The sequence below is a fragment of the Coregonus clupeaformis genome, unplaced genomic scaffold (assembly GCF_020615455.1).
Source record: "Coregonus clupeaformis isolate EN_2021a unplaced genomic scaffold, ASM2061545v1 scaf0716, whole genome shotgun sequence".
In the NCBI taxonomy this organism is placed as follows: Eukaryota; Metazoa; Chordata; class Actinopteri; order Salmoniformes; family Salmonidae; genus Coregonus; species Coregonus clupeaformis.
In genome coordinates, this window is record NW_025534171.1 from 80,465 (window position 1) to 102,775 (window position 22,311).

Genomic DNA, 22,311 nt, shown 5'->3' on the forward strand with positions numbered 1-22,311 from the left:
AAAAAAAATCTCAATTTGTCTGTCATAGTTGACGTGTACCTATGATGAAAATTACAGGCCTCTCTCATCTTTTTAAGTGGGAGAACTTGCACAATTGGTGGCTGACTAAATACTTTTTTCCCCCACTGTATGGTTTACACAGGCAGCCCAATTCTGATTATTTTTTCCACTAATTGGTATTTTGACCAATCAGATCTTTTGTCTATAATTGGGCTGCCTGTGTAAACACAGCCAAATAGACCCATTACCATTTATATGGGCTGTAGTTGACATACAGTAACCTTATTCGCTTTAACCTTCTATTTTTTTTTTTTTTTGAAAGACTAATTTTAATATTTTTTACCATTCAGAATCAATTCAAGATCATATTTAATTTAAAGAGGAACTGCACCCACTGATTTGGCCTCATTCTTTGGCTTGCTCCTCAAGAAATGCTGGCGGCCATGATAGAAGCCAAACGTGAGCTGGCTTGGGGGTGTGGTTTGATGTGGGTGTTTCCTGGGTGTGTCCTTGCCAACACCGTCAGCTGTCCCCCCCACCCCCCACCCCACTCAATCACAACAAACAAACCTCCTGGAGGTTGACTTCAATAACTACAGGCAGACGTATGGTGAGATGCTGGAGGAAGCTTTGAATGGTTCAGTAGCCTACAGAGTAATATGAGAAGAATGCAATTGCTGAATTTATGTAGATATTCTAGCGTTTTGATAACTTTCAAATATATATAGTCCCCTGTAGCTCAGTTGGTAGAGCATGGCGCTTGCAACGCCAGGGTTGTGGGTTCGTTTCCCACGGGGGGCCAGTATGAAAAATGTTTGCACTCACTAACTGTAAGATAAGAGCGTCTGCTAAATGACTAAAATGTAAATGTAGTAACAGGTCCATGTAGTAACAGGTCCATGTAGTAACAGGTCCACGTAGTAACAGGTCCACGTAGTAACAGGTCCATGTAGTAACAGGTCCACGTAGTAACAGGTCCACGTAGTAACAGGTCCATGTAGTAACAGGTCCATGTAGTAACAGGTCCACGTAGTAACAGGTCCACGTAGTAACAGGTCCATGTAGTAACAGGTCCACGTAGTAACAGGTCCACGTAGTAACAGGTCCATGTAGTAACAGGTCCATGTAGAATAAACAACACTTTACACAACACCATAGAAGCAGTGCTAATTTAACAATGTTCATCTTTCATTGTCTTTCCCAGCAGATACAGTTACTGAGCCTATTGATATTTTGTGTGGTGGTAATGGGGTTACCTTGGTAACATGTCAGAGTGGTCATACCTTCCTGTGTGGTGGTAATGGGGTTACCTTGGTAACATGTCAGAGTGGTCATACCTTCCTGTCTGGTGGTAATGGGGTTACCTTGGTAACATGTCAGAGTGGTCATACCTTCCTGTGTGGTGGTAATGGGGTTACCTTGGTAACATGTCAGAGTGGTCATACCTTCCTGTCTGGTGGTAATGGGGTTACCTTGGTAACATGTCAGAGTGGTCATACCTTCCTGTGTGGTGGTAATGAGTTTCCTTGGTAACATGTCAGAGTGGTCACACCTTCCTGTCTGGTGGTAATGGGGTTACCTTGGTAACATGTCATAGTGGTCATACCTTCCTGTGTGGTGGTAATGAGTTTCCTTGGTAACATGTCAGAGTGGTCACACCTTCCTGTGTGGTGGTAATGGGGTTACCTTGGTAACATGTCAGAGTGGTCATACCTTCCTGTCTGGTGGTAATGGGGTTACCTTGGTAACATGTCAGAGTGGTCATACCTTCCTGTGTGGTGGTAATGGGGTTACCTTGGTAACATGTCAGAGTGGTCATACCTTCCTGTGTGGTGGTAATGGGGTTACCTTGGTAACATGTCAGAGTGGTCATACCTTCCTGTCTGGTGGTAATGGGGTTACCTTGGTAACATGTCAGAGTGGTCATACCTTCCTGTCTGGTGGTAATGGGGTTACCTTGGTAACATGTCAGAGTGGTCATACCTTCCTGTCTGGTGGTAATGGGGTTACCTTGGTAACATGTCAGAGTGGTCATACCTTCCTGTGTGGTGGTAATGGGGTTACCTTGGTAACATGTCAGAGTGGTCATACCTTCCTGTGTGGTGGTAATGGGGTTACCTTGGTAACATGTCAGAGTGGTCATACCTTCCTGTGTGGTGGTAATGGGGTTACCTTGGTAACATGTCAGAGTGGTCATACCTTCTTGTGTGGTGGTAATGGGGTTACCTTGGTAACATGTCAGAGTGGTCCCGTATACAACAGGAGTTCCCTGGTCCTGGTGCAGAATATACAGGGTTTCTCCCTCCCCATATTGACTGATACCATTCAACTCAATAATAAAAAAAAAGACAATACAAGTAAAAGTTGTGTCTAGTAAAATTGTAATGCCGAGTGCCAGGACTTTCTCCATTCAGAGACCTCAGTATCAAGCCCGTCTGTCAGTCTGGCTCCATACATGTTTCTGTGAACACATAGTCACTGTTCTGTTACCAAAGGCAGTTAGGATAGGTGATATCTGACACACAAACATAAATTTTTTAATTTAATTAATTAATTAAAAAACAACATAAACAGATACTATGTTGAAGTTTGAACAGGTCAGACTAAACCTGCCTAATTCTGGTCTCCCCATCCACAACCGTTAGTTAGCAGGCAAGAGGTGAGGCTGGTGGAACCAACCTGATCGCTGCGTTGACCTTTCCATTTCTCTTCAGATATCATAAAATGTGAAGTGAAATAGAATGGTGAACACAGCGACCAGGCTGGTTCCACCGGGCTAGGTTATGTCCTGGACATTATATGGAGAACCCAGTGATCAGGCTGGTTCCACCAGGTTAGGTTATGCCCTGGAGGTAATATGGGAACACAGTGATCAGGCTGGTTCCACCAGGCTAGGTTATGCCCTGAAGGTAATATGGGAACACATTGATCAGGCTGGTTCCACCAGGCTAGGTTATACCCTGGACATTATATGGTAACACAGTGATCAGGCTGGTTCCCTCAGGCTAGGTTATGCCCTGGACATTATATGGAGAACACAGTGATCAGGCTGGTTCCACCAGGCTAGGTTATACCCTGGACATTATATGGTAACACAGTGATCAGGCTGGTTCCCCCAGGCTAGGTTATGCCCTGGACATTATATGGGAACCCAGTGATCAGGCTGGTTCCACCAGGCTAGGTTATACCCTGGACATTATATGCATCTAAGAAGTAGAAAATAAGCAACAAATAATGTCAGTTTACATAAATGACGTTTCACAATTGGGTTATCAAATGTATCAAAGTAATGAAGTGGTTTGTCTTCTGTAATTGTACAAATTATGAGACTGTGAAAGCTGTTGCTGCTGACAGGTGAAGGTTGCTGGCCGGACACTTATAGGAACGCTCACAGCGAGGTCATGTCTGCGTGATGCTGATCATAGGGAATGCTCACAGCGAGGTCATGTCTGCGTGATGCTGATCATAGGGAATGCTCACAGCGAGGTCATGTCTGCGTGATGCTGATCATAGGGAATGCTCACAGCGAGGTCATGTCTGCGTGATGCTGATCATAGGGAATGCTCACAGCGAGGTCATGTCTGCGTGATGCTGATCATAGGGAATGCTCACAGCGAGGTCATGTCTGCGTGATGCTGATCATAGGGAATGCTCACAGCGAGGTCATGTCTGCGTGATGCTGATCATAGGGAATGCTCACAGCGAGGTCATGTCTGCGTGATGCTGATCATAGGGAATGCTCACAGCGAGGTCATGTCTGCGTGATGCTGATCATAGGGAATGCTCACAGCGAGGTCATGTCTGCGTGATGCTGATCATAGGGAATGCTCACAGCGAGGTCATGTCTGCGTGATGCTGATCATAGGGAATGCTCACAGCGAGGTCATGTCTGCGTGATGCTGATCATAGGGAATGCTCACAGCGAGGTCATGTCTGCGTGATGCTGATCATAGGGAATGCTCACAGCGAGGTCATGTCTGCGTGATGCTGATCATAGGGAATGCTCACAGCGAGGTCATGTCTGCGTGATGCTGATGAGGTACTCCCTCGCTGGTCTTCTCTATGCTGCATGTTCAGCTGCAAACTGGACATCTCTGGAACAACTGTAGCAGGCAATCTGATGAAGTGGTGTCGACAGCCAATTGGTCAATTGCATTTTGTTCTAAAGGAAGGACAAAGCTTTTTGTTAATGCACTTCACAACCACAACGACTCTACTAGTTGTATCTTCTTTGCTGGGGAATTAACCTACTAGTTTGTCAAACCGGGTAATGTTTTATAAAAACTTTTCACATAACACATATCACCTGTCGTTGTTGATGAAGCCATCTGTGTCATCAGGGCAGTAACTGGGGTCGCTATCAGAGGCCTCATGATGGCGTGTCCTTTTCGTAGGAGTGGAGGGAGACACTGGCAACAATGGAGGACGTGTCACAAGGGTACTTGTGTGGCGTGACGCTTTTTTTCTGAGGTCTTGCCTGACAAGCTGTAAAAACAGCAAGTGAAACGTGAATGAAAATAATTTTGGAGGTTGCTAAACCATTGCAATCACATTGCTGGACATGTTATGATACCAAACTTTGCTCCTTCTGGTAGGTCCTGGCATCCGTTCATGACAAGGGGATCAGTCTGGCACCCAACTGGGCACTTTGTCCAACAGAAAAACAGGGTCAACGATTGTCTACATCCCTCAAATATAACCATAGCTCGAGAAATAACGTAATTTTTACATTTTAGTCATTTAGCAGACGCTCTTATCCAGAGCGACTTACAGTTAGTGAATACATATTTTTTTTATACTGGCCCCCCCCGTGGGAATCGAACCCACAACCCTGGCGTTGCAAACGCCATGCTCTATCAACTGAGCTACATCCCTGCCGGCCATTCCCTCCCCTACCCTGGACGACGATGGGCCAATTGTGCGCCACCCCATGGGTCTCCCGGTCGCGGCCGGCGGCGACAGAGCCTGGATTCGAACCAGGATCTCTAGTGGCACAGTTAGCACTGCGATGCAGTGCCTTAGACCACTGCGTCACTCAGGAGTACTCAGGAGCCAGTAATCTCATTTGGATCCTACTCCTATGGTTTACAGATGTAGACTGACTGGCTCCTGATTGGAAATACGATGACATTACTAAAGCAGGCAAATAATTAGTAGGAAACAACTTTGCCATATTATGATGTCGTCAAATTTACTTTAGAGCGATGGCAATGTTGCCATTACTGTTACTAGCAAAGTTCGTCAAATATAGCTAGCAATGCTAACGTTAGCTAGCTAAGATACGGTGGCTCCATTCATCTTAGTTTTGCTGGCTAAAGTTACACTGCATCTAAAGTCAATCTGGCGACTTCACAATCATGACGAAAGGTTTTCCTACTAATTATTTGCCTTTCTTAAAATGTTATCGCGTTTCCAAGCCAAATCTGGGTATTGAGACAGGCTAACGTCAGCTATCTAGGTAGCTAGCTAGCTATTTAGGTAACTCTAGCTAGTTGGGTAGCTAGCTAACTAACGTCAGCTATGCTAACGATGATAGTGATAATGATTATCAAAATATATACTGAACAAAAATATAAACGCAACATGCAACAATTTCAATGATTTTACTGAGTCACAGTTCATATAAGGAAATCAGTCAATTGAAATAAATAAATTAGGCCCTAATCTATGACTGGGCAGGGGTGGGCCACTGGGGAGCCAGGCCCAGCCAATCAGAATGAGTTTTTCTCCACAAAAGGGCTTTATTACAGACAGAACTACTCCTCAGCACCCACTTTTATACAACGGGTTACCAACATATTCAAATAATGATTGAAATATTTTCATTAAAAAACTTTATTTTGATACATTTATTCATACTATTTAATCCTTCCACAAGATATAGTCCCGACACAAATCTAGGGTTGCTACCCAAGCCGGCTGGTCGTTCGTTCTGTCGGTTCAATTACCAGAGACGCGACCCAGTCGTTCAGTCTTTTTGTTCTGTATCTATGGACGCGACCCAGTCGTTCGTTCTAAATGTTCTATTGCCTTACTGGCTGGCAACGTTCTTATCCCTTGCTTGCTAGCTAGCCAACTACGGCTAACTGACAGTCACGTCAAACAGTGCAGCCAGAATAACAATGAAGTAGCGGCATTTGTTTAAGCTGTTTTCTAGTGACATTTATTTGGATACATCCATAACAATGAGCTAATGAGGTTCGATTTCACCTGGCATAGAAAATGTGCTCACTCATCAGGACACTGTTGTTCAGAGGAGCTAGCCAAAAACACAGCTAACACAATCACTTCAAACTGAAGCTGGAAAGACAGCAAACTAGCTGCACTTCGTTTAGTTTGACCTGTTTTCTATTGAAATGTCTTTGTATATATCCATAAAAATGATGCTGATTCATGATTTCGACTGGCTGAGAAACGCTGCCTGCCTGTCTGTCTCGTCCCGACTCCCGACCCGTTCATTACTATGGGACAGCTGGAGATCGAATTTGAATATTGAAACAAGGTTAATACAAATCTCCGCTGTTGAAAACTAAATGTTAGTCTAAAAAGAAATGTGAGATAATGTTTAGATGCTTTTTATAGTGGAGATCAAGTTTATAAATTGCCCGGCTGGGCTGACGAGACAGTGGATTGGGCAGTCAGATGGAACAGAGTAAACAGGCATTTTAACGTCATAGATTTAGCCGGTGGTAACTTGTGGAATAGACACCGGCTGGAATGCGGTTTTAACCAATCAGCATTCAGGATTAGACCCACCCGTTGTATAAATAAATATTAATGTCTCAGCTCTTATTGCGGGACTTTGACTATCCCCTTTCATTGATCCACAATCCACAGGTAAGGGTGGACAGTGCAATATGAATGTCTAATAGTGTCACGGATGCCGCCGAGGCTGCTCCTCCTCCTTGCTCGGGCAGGCTTCGGCGTTCGTCGTCCCCGGAGTACTAGCTGCTACCGCTTGATGTTTTCGATGTTTGTTTTGTCATGTCTAGTTGGTACACCTGTTTCGTATTCTGTATTGATTATGTCACCTATAAGTTCCCCTGTTTTATGTTTGCCTTTGTATGTTATTGTCCGCTTGTCTTTGATGTATTGGTTCGGTATCTTAGGCTTATCGTGTTGATTACGCACTCCGCGTATCTGTTCGCCTCTTGTGTTTGGAGGCCGTTTATTTTGTGCGTATTGAGTTTGCTAGTAAAGTCGTCTTGACTTATTCCTCTGTGTCCTGCGCTTGACTTCACCACCGCATCCACATTATTGACAAATAGGCTACACAATACTGTAGTAGGTTGACTGGTAAAGCTTAATGTGGCTCATTTCACAGTGCTTTCAGAGACATGCAATATCAGGTATAACGCTAATATTGTAAACTCGTCACAGTTGTGTTCTGTGGGTGTCACGGAGTAGACTGATACCTCATTTCATTGATCCACAATCCATAGTGGAGGCTGTACAGTGAAATATAAGTATGCCCCAAATGCAATTCTGAAGTGTAATCCATCACAGTGTGATTCTTTTTGTTGTCTTGCCAAATTGGCTAATTATTGTCTTTTGTTGAATTTATATAACAACATTCCAAACTTGTTTAGCATTATCTAGTCCAAATATGGCATCATTCCACTATTGGTATCCATTTGCATCACTTTCAATTAGGGACTTCTATGATGAAGGCGAACTGCAAATTCCTCTATTGTGGCTGACCCGTATCGATGCCACATAGGCCGTTTTCAAAGGGATTAGTAGTTTTTTAGGGACAGTCGCTCTTTAAACTTTTTCTGGTCAGTCAGTTCTAACAAGCTGAGTTTAACCAGCTCAATCATTTAACACAGTATTTATTTTATTTCAGTTAGTGTAGGAGGCAAAGTTTCTAATTTTAGTTTCGTTTTGGGTTAGTTTCAACAAAGACAGTACAGTATGAATATAGGCAGAAACTGCTTCTCCAATAGAAATCCCTGATCAAGCTTGCAGACGATGTTGGCTATCTAAGCTCATGGGCAGAAACACCTCATCAGGTCTAACGGCGGTGTGGGTTCGCTAGCAAACCTCTGTCAGACTCTGCTGGTATGACTTGATAGCGGTGGTTAGCTAGTAAGCGAGTCAAGACAAGTAAAAGTACACATAGTTATCCAGAATGATTGAGTCAGGATGCAGTCAACGGGCTGCTGCTTGCCTGTTTGTTTACCTACATAGTTATCCAGAATGATTTGAGTCAGGATGCAGTCAACGGGCTGCTGCTTGCCTGTTTGTTTACCTACATAGTTATCCAGAATGATTTGAGTCAGGATGCAGTCAACGGGCTGCTGCTTGCCTGTTTGTTTACCTCACTCTCTTTTAGCCTTGTGTTGCCGTACCTCTTTTTCCTCTAGCTAATGACACGTTCTCCATCCTCCCAGATTCTTTATCATCAAGGAGAGTTTCCTGCTCTACTATGCCGAGAATGAGAAGAGGAGCTTCGAGACCAACAGATACTTTAATATCCACCCCAAGGTGAGCCTTAGTCAACATGGTGCCACGTGTTAACCTCAAAATCAAACCAAATCAAATCAAATTTTATTGGTCACATGCGCCGAATACAACAGGTGCAGACATTACAGTGAAATGCTTACTTACAGCCCTTAACCAACAGTGCATTTATTTTTAACGAAAAAAGTAAAAATAAAACAACAATAAAAAAAGTGTTGAGAAAAAAAGAGCAGAAGTAAAATAAAATAACAGTAGGGAGGCTATATATACAGGGGGGTACTGGTGCAGAGTCAATGTGCTGGGGGCACCGGCTAGTTGAGGTAGTTGAAGTAATATGTACATGTGGGTAGAGTTAAAGTGACTATGCATAAATAATTAACAGAGTAGCAGCAGCGTAAAAAGGTCTGCGATATTGTCACAATATATCTCACATGCATATGTTGTGTCCTGCTGTCTGCGATATCTTCTCTACATATACTACTGTTTTTATTTTATTGTGTTTTATTCATCCTGTTGTCCAATGTGTCTGTCTGTCTCAGGGTGTGATCCCGTTAGGAGGCTGTGTTGTGGATCCCAAGGAAGACCAAGGCATGCCTTTCGCCATGGTTATAAATCACGAGGACTTCACTGTAAGCACTTAGTCGTACTGTTGCTTTAATAATAGATACTTGAAATCTGCATCTCTGTATTATTAGGCAGTTACTGTATTTGTCGTGATGATGCTGTAGTGTGATGTATGCTACTGTTTGTGATAAAAAATTAAATTACATTTCTAGTCATTAGCATCAGTGCATACATTTTCATACTTTTTTGTTCGTACTGGTCTCCCCGTGGGAATCGAACCCACAACCCTGGCGTTGTAAGCGCCATGCTCTACCAACTGAGTCGCATGGGACGTATGCATGATGTGATGATAATGTGTGCTACTGTATATTACCATGTGATGATAATGTATGCTACTGTATATTACCATGTGATGATAATGTATGCTACTGTTTATTACCATGTGATGATAATGTATGCTACTGTTTATTACCATGTGATGATGCTCTATTATTCCCTCAGGGTGACATCGTCCTGGCTGCAGAGAATGAGGCAGAACAAAACCAGTGGCTGGAGATGCTGCAAGAGTCTGGCAAAGTGTGAGTCACTATATACTACACACTGCCTCTTTAAATCTAGCTGTACAAACTGCCTCTTTAAATCCAACTGACCACACTGCTTATTTAAATCCAACTGACCACACTGCTTCTTTAAATCCAACTGACCACACTGCCTCTTTAAATCCAACTGACCACACTGCCTCTTTAAATCCAACTGACCACACTGCTTCTTTAAATCCAACTGACCACACTGCCTCTTTAAATCCAACTGACCACACTACCTCTTTAAATCCAACTGACCACACTGCCTCTTTAAATCCAACTGAACACACTGCCTCTTTAAATCCAACTGAACACACTGCCTCTTTAAATCCAACGGACCACACTGCCTCTTTAAATCCAACTGACCACACTGCCTCTTTAAATCCAACTGACCACACTGCCTCTTTAAATCCAACTGACCACACTGCCTCTTTAAATTCAACTGACCACACTGACTCTTTAAATCCAACTGACCACACTGACTCTTTAAATCCAACTGACCACACCGCCTCTTTAAATCCAACTGACCACACTGCCTCTTTAAATCCAACTGAACACACTGCTTCTTTAAATCCAACTGACCACACCGCCTCTTTAAATCCAACTGACCACGCCGCCTCTTTAAATCCAACTGACCACACTGCCTCTTTAAATCCAACTGACCACACTGCCTCTTTAAATCCAACTGACCACACTAACTGTATTATCAGGGGTAGCTGGGGTTAAGTCTATAAGTCTACCTCTAAGTAAAGGGTCCATCTCAGAGTGGGGCTTTAGTCTCCTCAGACATGTATAGGGGAGCTGCCCATGTATGCAATTGTATAGTAGAATATGTGACCTACTGTTGTATAATGTTGGTGGTGATCATGCTGTATAAAACCTATGTGACCACGCGCCGTATTAAACCTGTTAAACACGTAATGTCTAAAACCTCCAGCACCTGGAAGAACGCCCAACTGGGAGAAGCCATGATAGAGAGCCTGGAGGCCCAGGGACTGCAGCTGGCCAAGGAGAAGCAGGAGTATCTGGGTAAGAAGAAGAGGCTGGGGACGGGGTCAGGGCTGGGATGGGCTGGGAGAAGCCATGATAGAGAGAGCCTGGAGGCCCAGGGACTGCAGCTGGCCAAGGAGAAGCAGGAGTATCTGGGTAAGAAGAAGAGGCTGGGGACGGGGTCAGGGCTGGGATGGGCTGGGAGAAGCCATGATAGAAAGCCTGGAGGCCCAGGGACTGCAGCTGGCCAAGGAGAAGCAGGAGTATCTGGGTAAGAAGAAGGGGCTGGGGACGGAGTCAGGGCTGGGATGGGCTGGGAGAAGCCATGATAGAGAGCCTGGAGGCCCAGGGACTGCAGCTGGCCAAGGAGAAGCAGGAGTATCTGGGTAAGAAGAAGGGGCTGGGGACGGAGTCAGGGCTGGGATGGGCTGGGAGAAGCCATGATAGAGAGCCTGGAGGCCCAGGGACTGCAGCTGGCCAAGGAGAAGCAGGAGTATCTGGGTAAGAAGAAGAGGCTGGGGACGGGGTCAGGGCTGGGATGGGCTGGGAGAAGCCATGATAGAGAGAGCCTGGAGGCCCAGGGACTGCAGCTGGCCAAGGAGAAGCAGGAGTATCTGAGTAAGAAGAAGGGGCTGGGGACGGGGTCAGGGCTGGGATGGGCTGGGAGAAGCCATGATCGAGAGCCTGGAGGCCCAGGGACTGCAGCTGGCCAAGGAGAAGCAGGAGTATCTGGGTAAGAAGAGGGACTGTGGAGGCATGGGGAGGAAGGAGGCATGGGGCCTGGTTCAGGGGAGAGAGGAGGGGCTGGAGTGAGAGGGGACATGGGGAGGTATGGTTCAGGGTGGCAGTCCTGAGGGGCTGGAGTGAGAGGGGACATGGGGAGGTATGGTTCAGGGTGGCAGTCCTGAGGGGCTGGAGTGAGAGGGGACATGGGGAGGTATGGTTCAGGGTGGCAGTCCTGAGGGGCTGGAGTGAGAGGGGACATGGGGAGGTATGGTTCAGGGTGGCAGTCCTGAGGGGCAGGAGTGAGAGGGGACATGGGGAGGTATGGTTCAGGGTGGCAGTCCTGAGGGGCTGGAGTGAGAGGGGACATGGGGAGGTATGGTTCAGGGTGGCAGTCCTGAGGGGCTGGAGTGAGAGGGGACATGGGGAGGTATGGTTCAGGGTGGCAGTCCTGAGGGGCTGGAGTGAGAGGGGACATGGGGAGGTATGGTTCAGGGTGGCAGTCCTGATGGGCCATAGAATGACAGTCCTTTGTTGTTTAGTTTTGATGCTAACAGTCCCACATGGAGACAATGGCCATATACAACAAGGAAACAGGCTGTTTTGTCCCTCCAGATAAGCTGATGGAGGAGACAGAAGAACTGAGCCTGCAGAGAGAACAGAAGGAGAGGCTGGAGTGTCTGAACCTGGTTCTGGAGGAGGAGAAGCAGAAGTTTGAGGAGCTGGTGATGGAGCTAAGAGGAGAACAGGAGCAGATCAAACTGTAAGAGAGAACTATGGAGAACACCAACTGTGATCTTTAACAGAAAACATTCATATTACATTCATAAATAACATACAGTAATCCCCACACACGAGCAAGAAAGATGCATTTAATACATTTAAAGTGCATTTAATATAAGACGTGTAGCTAGTATATCCATCTTTATCCACCGCGTTAACTAAAGTGCTGTGAAAACTCTTAGCCATAAGACTCTTTGATCCTCTGGTCCATCTGTTGACTCCCGAGTGGCGCAGTGGTCTAAGGCTGTGCCACTAGAGATCGCAGTGGTCTGAGGCTGTGCCACTCTAAGCTGTGCCACTAGAGATCCTGGTTCGAATCCAGGCTCTGTCGCCGCCGGCCGCGACCGGGAGACCCATGGGGGCGGCGCACAATTGGTCCAGGGTAGGGGAGGGAATGGCCGGCAGGGATGTAGCTCAGTTGGTAGAGCGTGGCGTTTGCAACGCCAGGGTTGTGGGTTCAATTCCCACCGGGGGGCCAGTCTGAAAAAAAATAAAATAATGTATGCTCTGGATAAGAGCGTCTGCTAAATGACTAAAATGTAAATGTTGTGACAGTTGGGTTTGATGCTCTCTGAACTGGTCAGTCTGGTTGACTATTACCCTGTGCGCCGTGTTGTTGACAGGGACTTGGACGGCACAGCACAGTCTCTGAAAGGTGTGGAGTCTGAAAAAGAGGAGCTGAACAGTTTAACAACACTTCTACAGAAATCTATTGAGGTATTTAAAATGAATTGGGGGAGAAACACACACTCAGCTACACACACACACACACACACACACACACACCATCGTTACATCCATGATCTGGTCCTCCAGGAGTTGTCCCATGAGAAGCAGCGAACCCTGGAGTTGCTGAGGGAGAAGGAGCATCCAGAGGAGACGCAGGAGACGCAGGAGGTGCAGGAGGTGCAGGAGGTGCAGCCTGGTGACACTGGACTGCGATCGGAGCTGAGACACATTGAAGAGCAGATGAGGGAACTGCAGAGAGAGAAGGAGCAGGCTAAGGAGAGGTGAGAGGACCAGCGCAATGAGGAACATGGATCTTGTTTCTGTCCAGCTTCTGTGAAAAGTTCAGAAGTGCGTAAAACCTTCTCCTACCATATGAAAGACACATGAAGCAGTAAAACTGGTTAGAGAGGATCTGTCAAACCTCAGATCAGATGGAGCTGCATGTGACCGGGCCGGCTGGTCCACTTTCATAAATGTAGCATGCCTGTATCTGGTCACACCAGCTGACTGTCCTGAGGCTGCCTAAGAGTTTAATGAGGGCGAGAAACACCATTAAGGTGGAAATGTGCATTGATTTCCCAACAGCCAAACCAATGCATCGACAAGCACCAATGAGTGGGATCAGGATGTGATGGGAAACTGGTGTTGACCAGAGGGCATGAGTGTTCTATAAAAAAAGAATGCAGTGTATCTGTCAATGGAGTGCCCCACTGCAGAGCTCCACCGTGAGGCCTACTGTGGGTATCTCTCAAGGCAGAGTCACGTTGAAGAGCCCCATGGGGAGGCCTATTGAGGGTTTCTATCAATGAAGGGCCACACTGCAGAGCTCCACCGTGAGGCCTACTGAGGGTGTCTCTCAATGAAGGGCCTCACTGCAGAGCTCCACCGTGAGGCCTACTGAGGGTGTCTCTCAATGAAGGGCCTCACTGCAGAGCTCCACCGTGAGGCCTACTGAGGGTGTCTCTCAATGAAGGGCCTCACTGCAGAGCTCCACCGTGAAGCCTACTGAGGGTGTCTCTCAATGAAGGGCCTCACTGCAGAGCTCCACCGTGAAGCCTACTGAGGGTGTCTCTCAATGAAGGGCCTCACTGCAGAGCTCCACCGTGAAGCCTACTGAGGGTGTCTCTCAATGAAGGGCCCCACTGCAGAGCTCCACGTGAGGCCTACTGTGGGTATCTCTCAAGGCAGAGTCACGTTGAAGAGCCCCATGGGGAGGCCTATTGAGGGTTTCTATCAATGAAGGGCCACACTGCAGAGCTCCACCGTGAGGCCTACTGAGGGTGTCTCTCAATGAAGGGCCTCACTGCAGAGCTCCACCGTGAAGCCTACTGAGGGTGTCTCTCAATGAAGGGCCTCACTGCAGAGCTCCACCGTGAGGCCTACTGTGGGTATCTCTCAATGAAGGGGCCCCACTGCAGAGCTCCACCGTGAGGCCTACTGAGGGTGTCTCTCAATGAAGGGCCTCACTGCAGAGCTCCACCGTGAAGCCTACTGAGGGTGTCTCTCAATGAAGGGCCCCACTGCAGAGCTCCACCGTGAGGCCTACTGAGGGTGTCTCTCAATGAAGGGCCTCACTGCAGAGCTCCACCGTGAAGCCTACTGAGGGTGTCTCTCAATGAAGGGCCTCACTGCAGAGCTCCACCGTGAAGCCTACTGAGGGTGTCTCTCAATGAAGGGCCCCACTGCAGAGCTCCACCGTGAGGCCTACTGAGGGTGTCTCTCAATGAAGTGTCCCACTGCAGAGCTCTGCAACAAGGCCCACTGTGGTTTCACACAGGGCATTTCCTGGAAGTTAGGATCTACAGAACGACATTCTTCTCTCCATAACAGATCATTGTGAGCTTGTGTCTGATATTAAAATCCCCTTGTGATAGGTTTGCCTACCAAATTCATCCATTAGGTAAGAGGTTAGGTAAGTGATGTAAATGCCCGGGGCGGAAGGCTTTTTAACACTGCAGGATTGTGTGTACGTACGTGATTGTGTTAGTGTGCACAGTACCTTTCCTCTAACTGTGTGTCTGGCAATGTGCCCGTCACAGTGTGTGTGTGTGTGTGTGTGTGTGTGTGTGTGTGTGTGTGTGTGTGTGTGTGTGTGTGTGTGTGTGTGCAAGGCGAGCGTGCACAGGACTGTGTGTGTGTTCTCTGGCTCCCCCCACAGGCTAATGGAGAATGAGCAGCGTGCCACAGTTCTACGTGACTGTGTGTGTGTTCTCTGGCTCCCCCGCAGGCTAACGGAGAATGAGCAGCGTGCCACAGTTCCTACGTGACTGTGTGTGTGTTCTCTGGCTCCCCCCGCAGGCTAACGGAGAATGAGCAGCGTGCCACAGTTCTACGTGACTGTGTGTGTGTTCTCTGGCTCCCCCCGCAGGCTAACGGAGAATGAGCAGCGTGCCACAGTTCTACGTGACTGTGTGTGTGTTCTCTGGCTCCCCCCGCAGGCTAACGGAGAATGAGCAGCGTGCCACAATTCTGCAACAGGAGAGAGAGTTCTACTCCTGTCAGTCCAGGACTCTACAGCAGTCCCTCACACAGCTCACTGTGGACAAGAAGCAGACCGAGGTGGAACTCAAGGTAAACCACACTGCCTCTCAAATGGCACCCTATTCCCTATATAGTGCACTACCTTTGACCAGAGCTAGGGCACCCTATTCCCTATATCAGAGCTCTCCAACTCTGTCCCAAATCTAGCGCTCCTGATTCTAATAATTAGCTGGTTGATAACTTGAATTGGGTTAGTTATAACTGGGGTTGGAGTGAAAACCTGCAGTAGCGCAGCTCTCCAGGAACAGGGTTGGAGAGCCCTGCCCTAATGAGTACACTACTTTTGACCAGAGCCTCAAACACTAGCATACACATTTTGGCTAGAGCCTAATGGCACCCTATTCCCTATATAGTGCACTACTTTTGGCCAGAGCTATGGCATCGTAAAGGCTGGCCATGGCTCACATCAACACCGTCATGTGTCTATTTGTCAATAACAGCTGGTGCGCGATGTCTAATATTAATGAAGTCTCGAGGTATTGCTCGCCTGAGGTAGAGTACCTCATGATAAGCTGTAGACCCACTATCTACCAAGAGAGTTTTCATCTATATTATTCGTAGCCGTCTATTTACCACCACAAACCGACGTTGGCACTAAGACCGCACTCAACCAGCTGTATAAGGCCATAAGCAAACAAGAAAATGCTCATCCAGAAGTGGCGCTCCTAGTGGCCGGGGACTTTAATGCAGACAAACTTAAATCCGTTTTACCTCATTTATAAAAGCATGTCAAATGTGCAACCAGAGGAAAAAAAACTCTAGACCACCTTTACTCCACACACAGAGATGCATACAAAGCTCTCCCTCACCCTCCATTTGGCAAATCTGACCATAATTCTATGCTCCTGATTCCTGCTTACAAGCAAAAACTAAAGCAGGAAGTACCAGTGACTCGCTCAATACAGAAGTGGTCATGACTACGCTATAGGACTGTTTTGCTAGCACAGACTGGAATATGTTCCGTCATTCATCCAATGGCATTGAGGAGTACACCACCTCAGTCACCGGCTTCATCAATAGGTGCATCGACGACGTCGTCCCCACAGTGACCGTACGTACATATCCCATCCAGAAGCCATGGATTACAGGCAACGTCCGCACCGAGCTAAAGGCTAGAGCTGCCGCTTTCAAGGAGGGGGACACTAACCCGGACGCTTATAAGAAATCCCGTTATGCCCTCAGACGAACCTTCAAACAGGCAAAGCGTCAATACAGGACTAAGATTGAATCCTACTACACCGGCTCTGACGCTCTTTGGATGTGGCTAAGGCTTGCAAACTATTACGGACTACAAAGGGAAACCCAGCCACGAGCTGCCCAGTGATGCGAGCCTACCAGACGGGCTAAATGCCTTTTATACTCGCTTTGAGGCAAGCAACAATTAAGCATGCATGAGTACACCAGCTGTTCCGGACGACTGTGTGATCACGCTTTCCGTAGCCGATGTGTGCAAGACTTTAAACAGGTCAACATTCACAAGGCCGCGGGGCCAGACGGATTACCAGGGTGTGTACTCAGAGCATGTACGGACCAACTGGCAAGTGTCTTCATTGACATTTTCAACCTCTCCCTGACCGAGTCTGTAATACCTACATGTTTCAAGCAGACCACCATAGTCCCTGTGCCCAAGAATGCGAAGGTAACCTGCCTAAATGACTACTACCTGTAGCACTCACGTCGGTAGCCATGAAGGGCTTTGAAAGGCTGTTCATGGCTCACATCAACACCATCATCCCAGAAACCCTTGACCCACTCCAATTCACATACCGCCCCAACAGATCCACAGGTGACGCAATCTCAATCGCAATCCACACTACCCTTTCCCACCTGGACAAAAGGAACACTTATGTGAGAATGCTGTCCATTGACTATAGCTCAGCGTTCAACACCATAGTGCCCACAAAGCTCATCATTAAGCTAAGGACCCTAGGACTAAACACCTCCCTCTGCAATTGGATCCTGGATTTGCTGCCAGGTGGTAAGGGTTGGCAACAACACATCTGCCACACTGATCCTCAACACGGGGGCCCCTCAGGGGTGCGTGCTTAGTCCCCTCTACTCCCTGTTCACCCACGACTGCGTGGCCAGGCACGACTCCAACACCATCATTAAGTTTGAAAAAAATCCTTCTTTAACCTGTTTCCTCCCCTTCATCTACACTGATTGAAGTGGATTTAACAGGTGACATCAATAAGGGATCATAGCCTTCACCTGGATTCACCTGGTCAGTCTACGTCATGGAAAGAGATTGGGTTGTATACTCAGTGTATAATGGGCATATATTAATTCTAGATACTTTTGAAGCACACGTTGTGTCCTAGAAACTATTATGTAACACTGTAAAGACCTGAGTTTATTATAAAAGATCAAAGGTTGATAGGAATACCTGTCAATTAAATTACAAAGTCATTTGTGGAATATTAGGTTTCTACATTGGTGTAAAAGGACTATTTTCCTATTGAGATGCTTTACGTTGAAAATTGTACACTGTCTCTTTAAGAACTTCAGGTTTGCGATGACAACATGCAAGAGATCTGTTATTCATTCATTGCTATGATCATGGATCTCCTGAAGAGATCCTTCCTTTCTTTCTGTGTCCCCAAATGTTTGGACGTACGTAAAGTTACCAGGTTGTTAGCTAGCTAGCCAATGAGGTAACTGAACAAAGTGTGAACAAATGGTTAACGACTCGCAAGTAGTTTCCAAATTTTAAGAGGGGTCAGATCTTTTGACCTGGTTGGGCTACACAACTAGCCCTCACAGTCTCACGTCAGAATTAGACGTTCATCCATGTTCAACATCACATTTCGAAGTGTTTAAGGTGAAGTTTAGGCATTAACTCCACATTTTTAAGGTTAGGTTAAGTTTAGGCATTAACTCCGAATGGTTAAGGTAGGGTTTGGGATAGGCTTCAAACTAAAATCTCAAAAATTACTTTCTATCGCTGGATTGGAACTTGCAACTTTTGGAATCAGAGGCAGATGCTTACGCCTATTCACTATCCCGTCCACAAGGGCACTGTTGCCCCCTAGTGGCTGGTTTCCACATCATCTCCCGACGTCCTCAGCCATGGATGGAAAGTATGAAAAAAAATATATATATATTATGCACTCACTAACTGTAAGTCGCTCTGGATAAGAGCGTCTGCTAAATGACGTAAATGTATAATGAATACTGACTTGTATCGCGGGTGACCTGGCTTGTATCACGGGTGACCTGACTTGTATCACGGGTGACCTGGCTTGGGCTACAAGCAAGCCATTTTTGCTGTAGTAATGGTGCAATCATGACGCTATTGAATCTGCACTCGCCTTTTTTTTTTCTAAGGCACTCAGGAAACAATGGTACAATGGTACAGCAAAGCCTCATCATTACAACAATTATTATCTGGGAGAATTTTGAGAATGCTCCCAAAAATGAAACTCCTGGTCACACAGCTAAATATTTAGTTGCATATGCGAGGAAATAGTGCTAATCTAGAATCAGGTCCCCCCTGGTCATTAGGAGAAACCTGCACTCTGCTCAACAGTATCACTGTTGTTTATTGAAGCTTTACGTCTCTGCCTCTTGGCCTTCGTCAGAGCTTTTGTGAATGTTTGTCATTTGCACTCTTATGTAGTGAGAGTTGCTCCACCCACATCCCTTCAAATAGGGTAAAGGAAAATAAAAATGTGTTACTAAATATAACAATGTACATTTCATGAATATTGAAGAGGAAGGGGGTGTTGAAGAGGAAGGGGGCGTTGAAGAGGAAGGGGGCTTTGAAGAGGAAGGGGTGTAGAAGAGGAAGGGGGCGTTGAAGAGGAAGGAGACGTTGAAGAGGAAGGGGCATTGAAGAGGAAGGGGGCTTGAAGAGGAAGGGGGGCTTTGAAGAGGAAGGGGGCGTAGAAGAGGAAGGGGGCGTTGAAGAGGAAGGGGCGTTGAAGAGGAAGGGGCGTTGAAGAGGAAGGGGGCGTTGAAGAGGAAGGGGGCGTAGAAGAGGAAGGGGGGTGAAGAGGAAGGGGGCGTTGAAGAGGAAGGGGGCGTTGAAGAGGAAGGGGGCATTGAAGAGGAAGGGGGCGTTGAAGAGGTAGGGGGCATTGAAGAGGAAGGGGGCGTTGAAGAGGTAGGAGGTGTTGAAGAGGAAGGGGGCGTTGAAGAGGAAGGGGGCATTGAAGAGGAAGGGGGCGTTGAAGAGGTAGGGGGCATTGAAGAGGAAGGGGGCGTTGAAGAGGTAGGAGGCGTTGAGGAGGAAGGGGCATTGAAGAGGAAGGGGGCGTTGAAGAGGAAGGGGCGTTGAAGAGGAAGGGGGCGTTGAAGAGGAAGAGGGCGTAGAAGAGGTAGGAGGCGTTGAGGAGGAAGGGGCATTGAAGAGGAAGGGGGCGTTGAAGAGGAAGGGGGCGTTGAAGAGGAAGGGGGCGTAGAAGAGGAAGGGGCATTGAAGAGGAAGGGGGCGTTGAAGAGGAAGGGGCGTTGAAGAGGAAGGGGCATTGAAGAGGAAGGGGGCGTTGAAGAGGAGGGGCGTAGAATAGGAAGGGGCGTAGAAGAGGAAGGGGGCGTTGAAGAGGAAGGGGGCGTTGAAGAGGAAGGGGCGTTGAAGAGGAAGGGGGCGTTGAAGAGGAAGGGGGCGTAGAAGAGGAAGGGGGGCGTTGAAGAGGAAGGGGCGTTGAAGAGGAAGGGGGCGTTGAAGAGGAAGGGGGCGTAGAAGAGGAAGGGGGCGTTGAAGAGGAAGGAGACGTTGAAGAGGAAGGGGCATTGAAGAGGAAGGGGGCTTTGAAGAGGAAGGGGCTTTGAAGAGGAAGGGGGCGTAGAAGAGGAAGGGGCGTTGAACAGGAAGGGCGTTGAAGAGGAAGGGGGCGTTGAAGAGGAAGGGGGCGTTGAAGAGGAAGGGGGCGTAGAAGAGGAAGGGGGCGTTGAAGAGGAAGGGGGCGTTGAAGAGGAAGGGGGCGTTGAAGAGGAAGGGGGCGTTGAAGAGGAAGGGGGCGTTGAAGAGGAAGGGGGCGTAGAAGAGGAAGGGGGCGTTGAAGAGGAAGGGGGCGTTGAAGAGGAAGGGGGCGTTGAAGAGGTAGGGGGTTGAAGAGGAAGGGGCGTTGAAGAGGTAGGAGGTGTTGAAGAGGAAGGGGATGTTGAAGAGGAAGGGGGGCATTGAAGAGGAAGGGGGCGTTGAAGAGGTAGGGGGCATTGAAGAGGAAGGGGGCGTTGAAGAGGTAGGAGGCGTTGAGGAGGAAGGGGCATTGAAGAGGAAGGGGGCGTTGAAGAGGAAGGGGGCGTTGAAGAGGAAGGGGGCGTTGAAGAGGAAGGGGGCGTTGAAGAGGAAGGGGGGCGTAGAAGAGGTAGGAGGCGTTGAGGAGGAAGGGGCATTGAAGAGGAAGGGGGCGTTGAAGAGGAAGGGGGGTGAAGAGGAAGGCGTTGAAGAGGTAGGGGGCGTGAGAAGAGGAAGGGGGCGTTGAAGAGGTAGGGGGCGTTGAAGAGGTAGGGGGCATTGAAGAGGTAGGAGGCATTGAAGAGGAAGGGGGCGTAGAAGAGGAAGGGGCATTGAAGAGGAAGGGGGCGTTGAAGAGGAAGGGGCGTTGAAGAGGAAGGGGCATTGAAGAGGAAGGGGGCGTTGAAGAGGAAGGGGCGTAGAATAGGAAGGGGGCGTAGAAGAGGAAGGGGGCGTTGAAGAGGAAGGGGGCGTTGAAGAGGAAGGGGGCGTGAAGAGGAAGGGGCATTGAAGAGGAAGGGGGCGTTGAAGAGGAAGGGACGTAGAAGAGGAAGGGGGCGTTGAAGAGGAAGGGGGCGTTGAAGAGGAAGGGGGCGTTGAAGAGGAAGGGGGCGTAGAAGAGGAAGGGGGCGTTGAAGAGGAAGGAGACGTTGAAGAGGAAGGGGCATTGAAGAGGAAGGGGGCTTTGAAGAGGAAGGGGGCGTTGAAGAGGAAGGGGGCGTTGAAGAGGAAGAGGGCGTTGAAGAGGAAAGGGGGCGTTGAAGAGGAAGGGGGCGTTGAAGAGGAAGGGGGCGTTGAAGAGGAAGGGGGCGTGAGAAGAGGAAGGGGGCGTTGAAGAGGAAGGGGGTGTTGAAGAGGAAGGGGCGTTGAAGAGGAAGGGGGCGTTGAAGAGGTAGGGGCATTGAAGAGGAAGGGGGCGTTGAAGAGGTAGGAGGTGTTGAAGAGGAAGGGGGCGTTGAAGAGGAAGGGGGCATTGAAGAGGAAGGGGCGTAGAAGAGGAAGGGGCATTGAAGAGGAAGGGGGGCGTTGAAGAGGAAGGGGGCGTTGAAGAGGAAGGGGGCGTAGAAGAGGAAGGGGGCGTAGAAGAGGAAGGGGGCGTTGAAGAGGAAGGGGGCATTGAAGAGGAAGGGGGGCGTAGAAGAGGAAGGGGGGCGTTGAAGAGGAAGGGGGCGTGAGAAGAGGAAGGGGGGCGTAGAAGAGGAAGGGGGCGTTGAAGAGGTAGGGGGCGTTGAAGAGGTAGGGGGCATTGAAGAGGTAGGAGGCGTTGAGGAGGAAGGGGGCATAGAAGAGGAAGGGGGGCGTAGAAGAGGAAGGGGCATAGAAGAGGTAGGAGGCGTTGAAGAGGTAGGGGGCATTGAAGAGGAAGGGGGCGTTGAAGAGGTAGGAGGCGTTGAGGAGGAAGGGGCATTGAAGAGGAAGGGGGCGTTGAAGAGGTAGGGGGCGTTGAAGAGGAAGGGGGCGTTGAAGAGGTAGGGGGCATTGAAGAGGAAGGGGGCGTTGAAGAGGTAGGAGGCGTTGAGGAGGAAGGGGGCGTTGAAGAGGTAGGAGGCGTTGAGGAGGAAGGGGCATTGAAGAGGAAGGGGGCGTAGAAGAGGAAGGGGGCATTGAAGAGGAAGGGGACGTTGAAGAGGAAGGGGGCGTTGAAGAGGAAGGGGGCGTAGAAGAGGAAGGGGGCGTTGAAGAGGAAGGGGGCGTTGAAAAGGAAGGGGGCGTTGAAAAGGATGACTCATTTTATTTTGTGGCTGGCAGTTGGCA

The 22,311-nt window shown here is 48.2% G+C and overlaps 1 protein-coding gene across 1 annotated transcript in view; it reads left to right on the forward strand.

The window, feature by feature from the left end:
• Nucleotides 1-22,311, forward strand: part of plekhd1 (pleckstrin homology domain containing, family D (with coiled-coil domains) member 1) — a 38,800-nt gene that overhangs the window by 7,078 nt on the left and 9,411 nt on the right. The window contains exons 3-10 of the mRNA XM_045216473.1: nucleotides 8,394-8,487; nucleotides 9,003-9,092; nucleotides 9,529-9,605; nucleotides 10,546-10,637; nucleotides 11,937-12,084; nucleotides 12,728-12,821; nucleotides 12,921-13,114; nucleotides 15,272-15,404. Of these exons, the coding sequence (XP_045072408.1) occupies nucleotides 8,394-8,487; nucleotides 9,003-9,092; nucleotides 9,529-9,605; nucleotides 10,546-10,637; nucleotides 11,937-12,084; nucleotides 12,728-12,821; nucleotides 12,921-13,114; nucleotides 15,272-15,404 (922 nt within the window). The remainder of the gene's footprint in view (nucleotides 1-8,393; nucleotides 8,488-9,002; nucleotides 9,093-9,528; nucleotides 9,606-10,545; nucleotides 10,638-11,936; nucleotides 12,085-12,727; nucleotides 12,822-12,920; nucleotides 13,115-15,271; nucleotides 15,405-22,311) is intronic.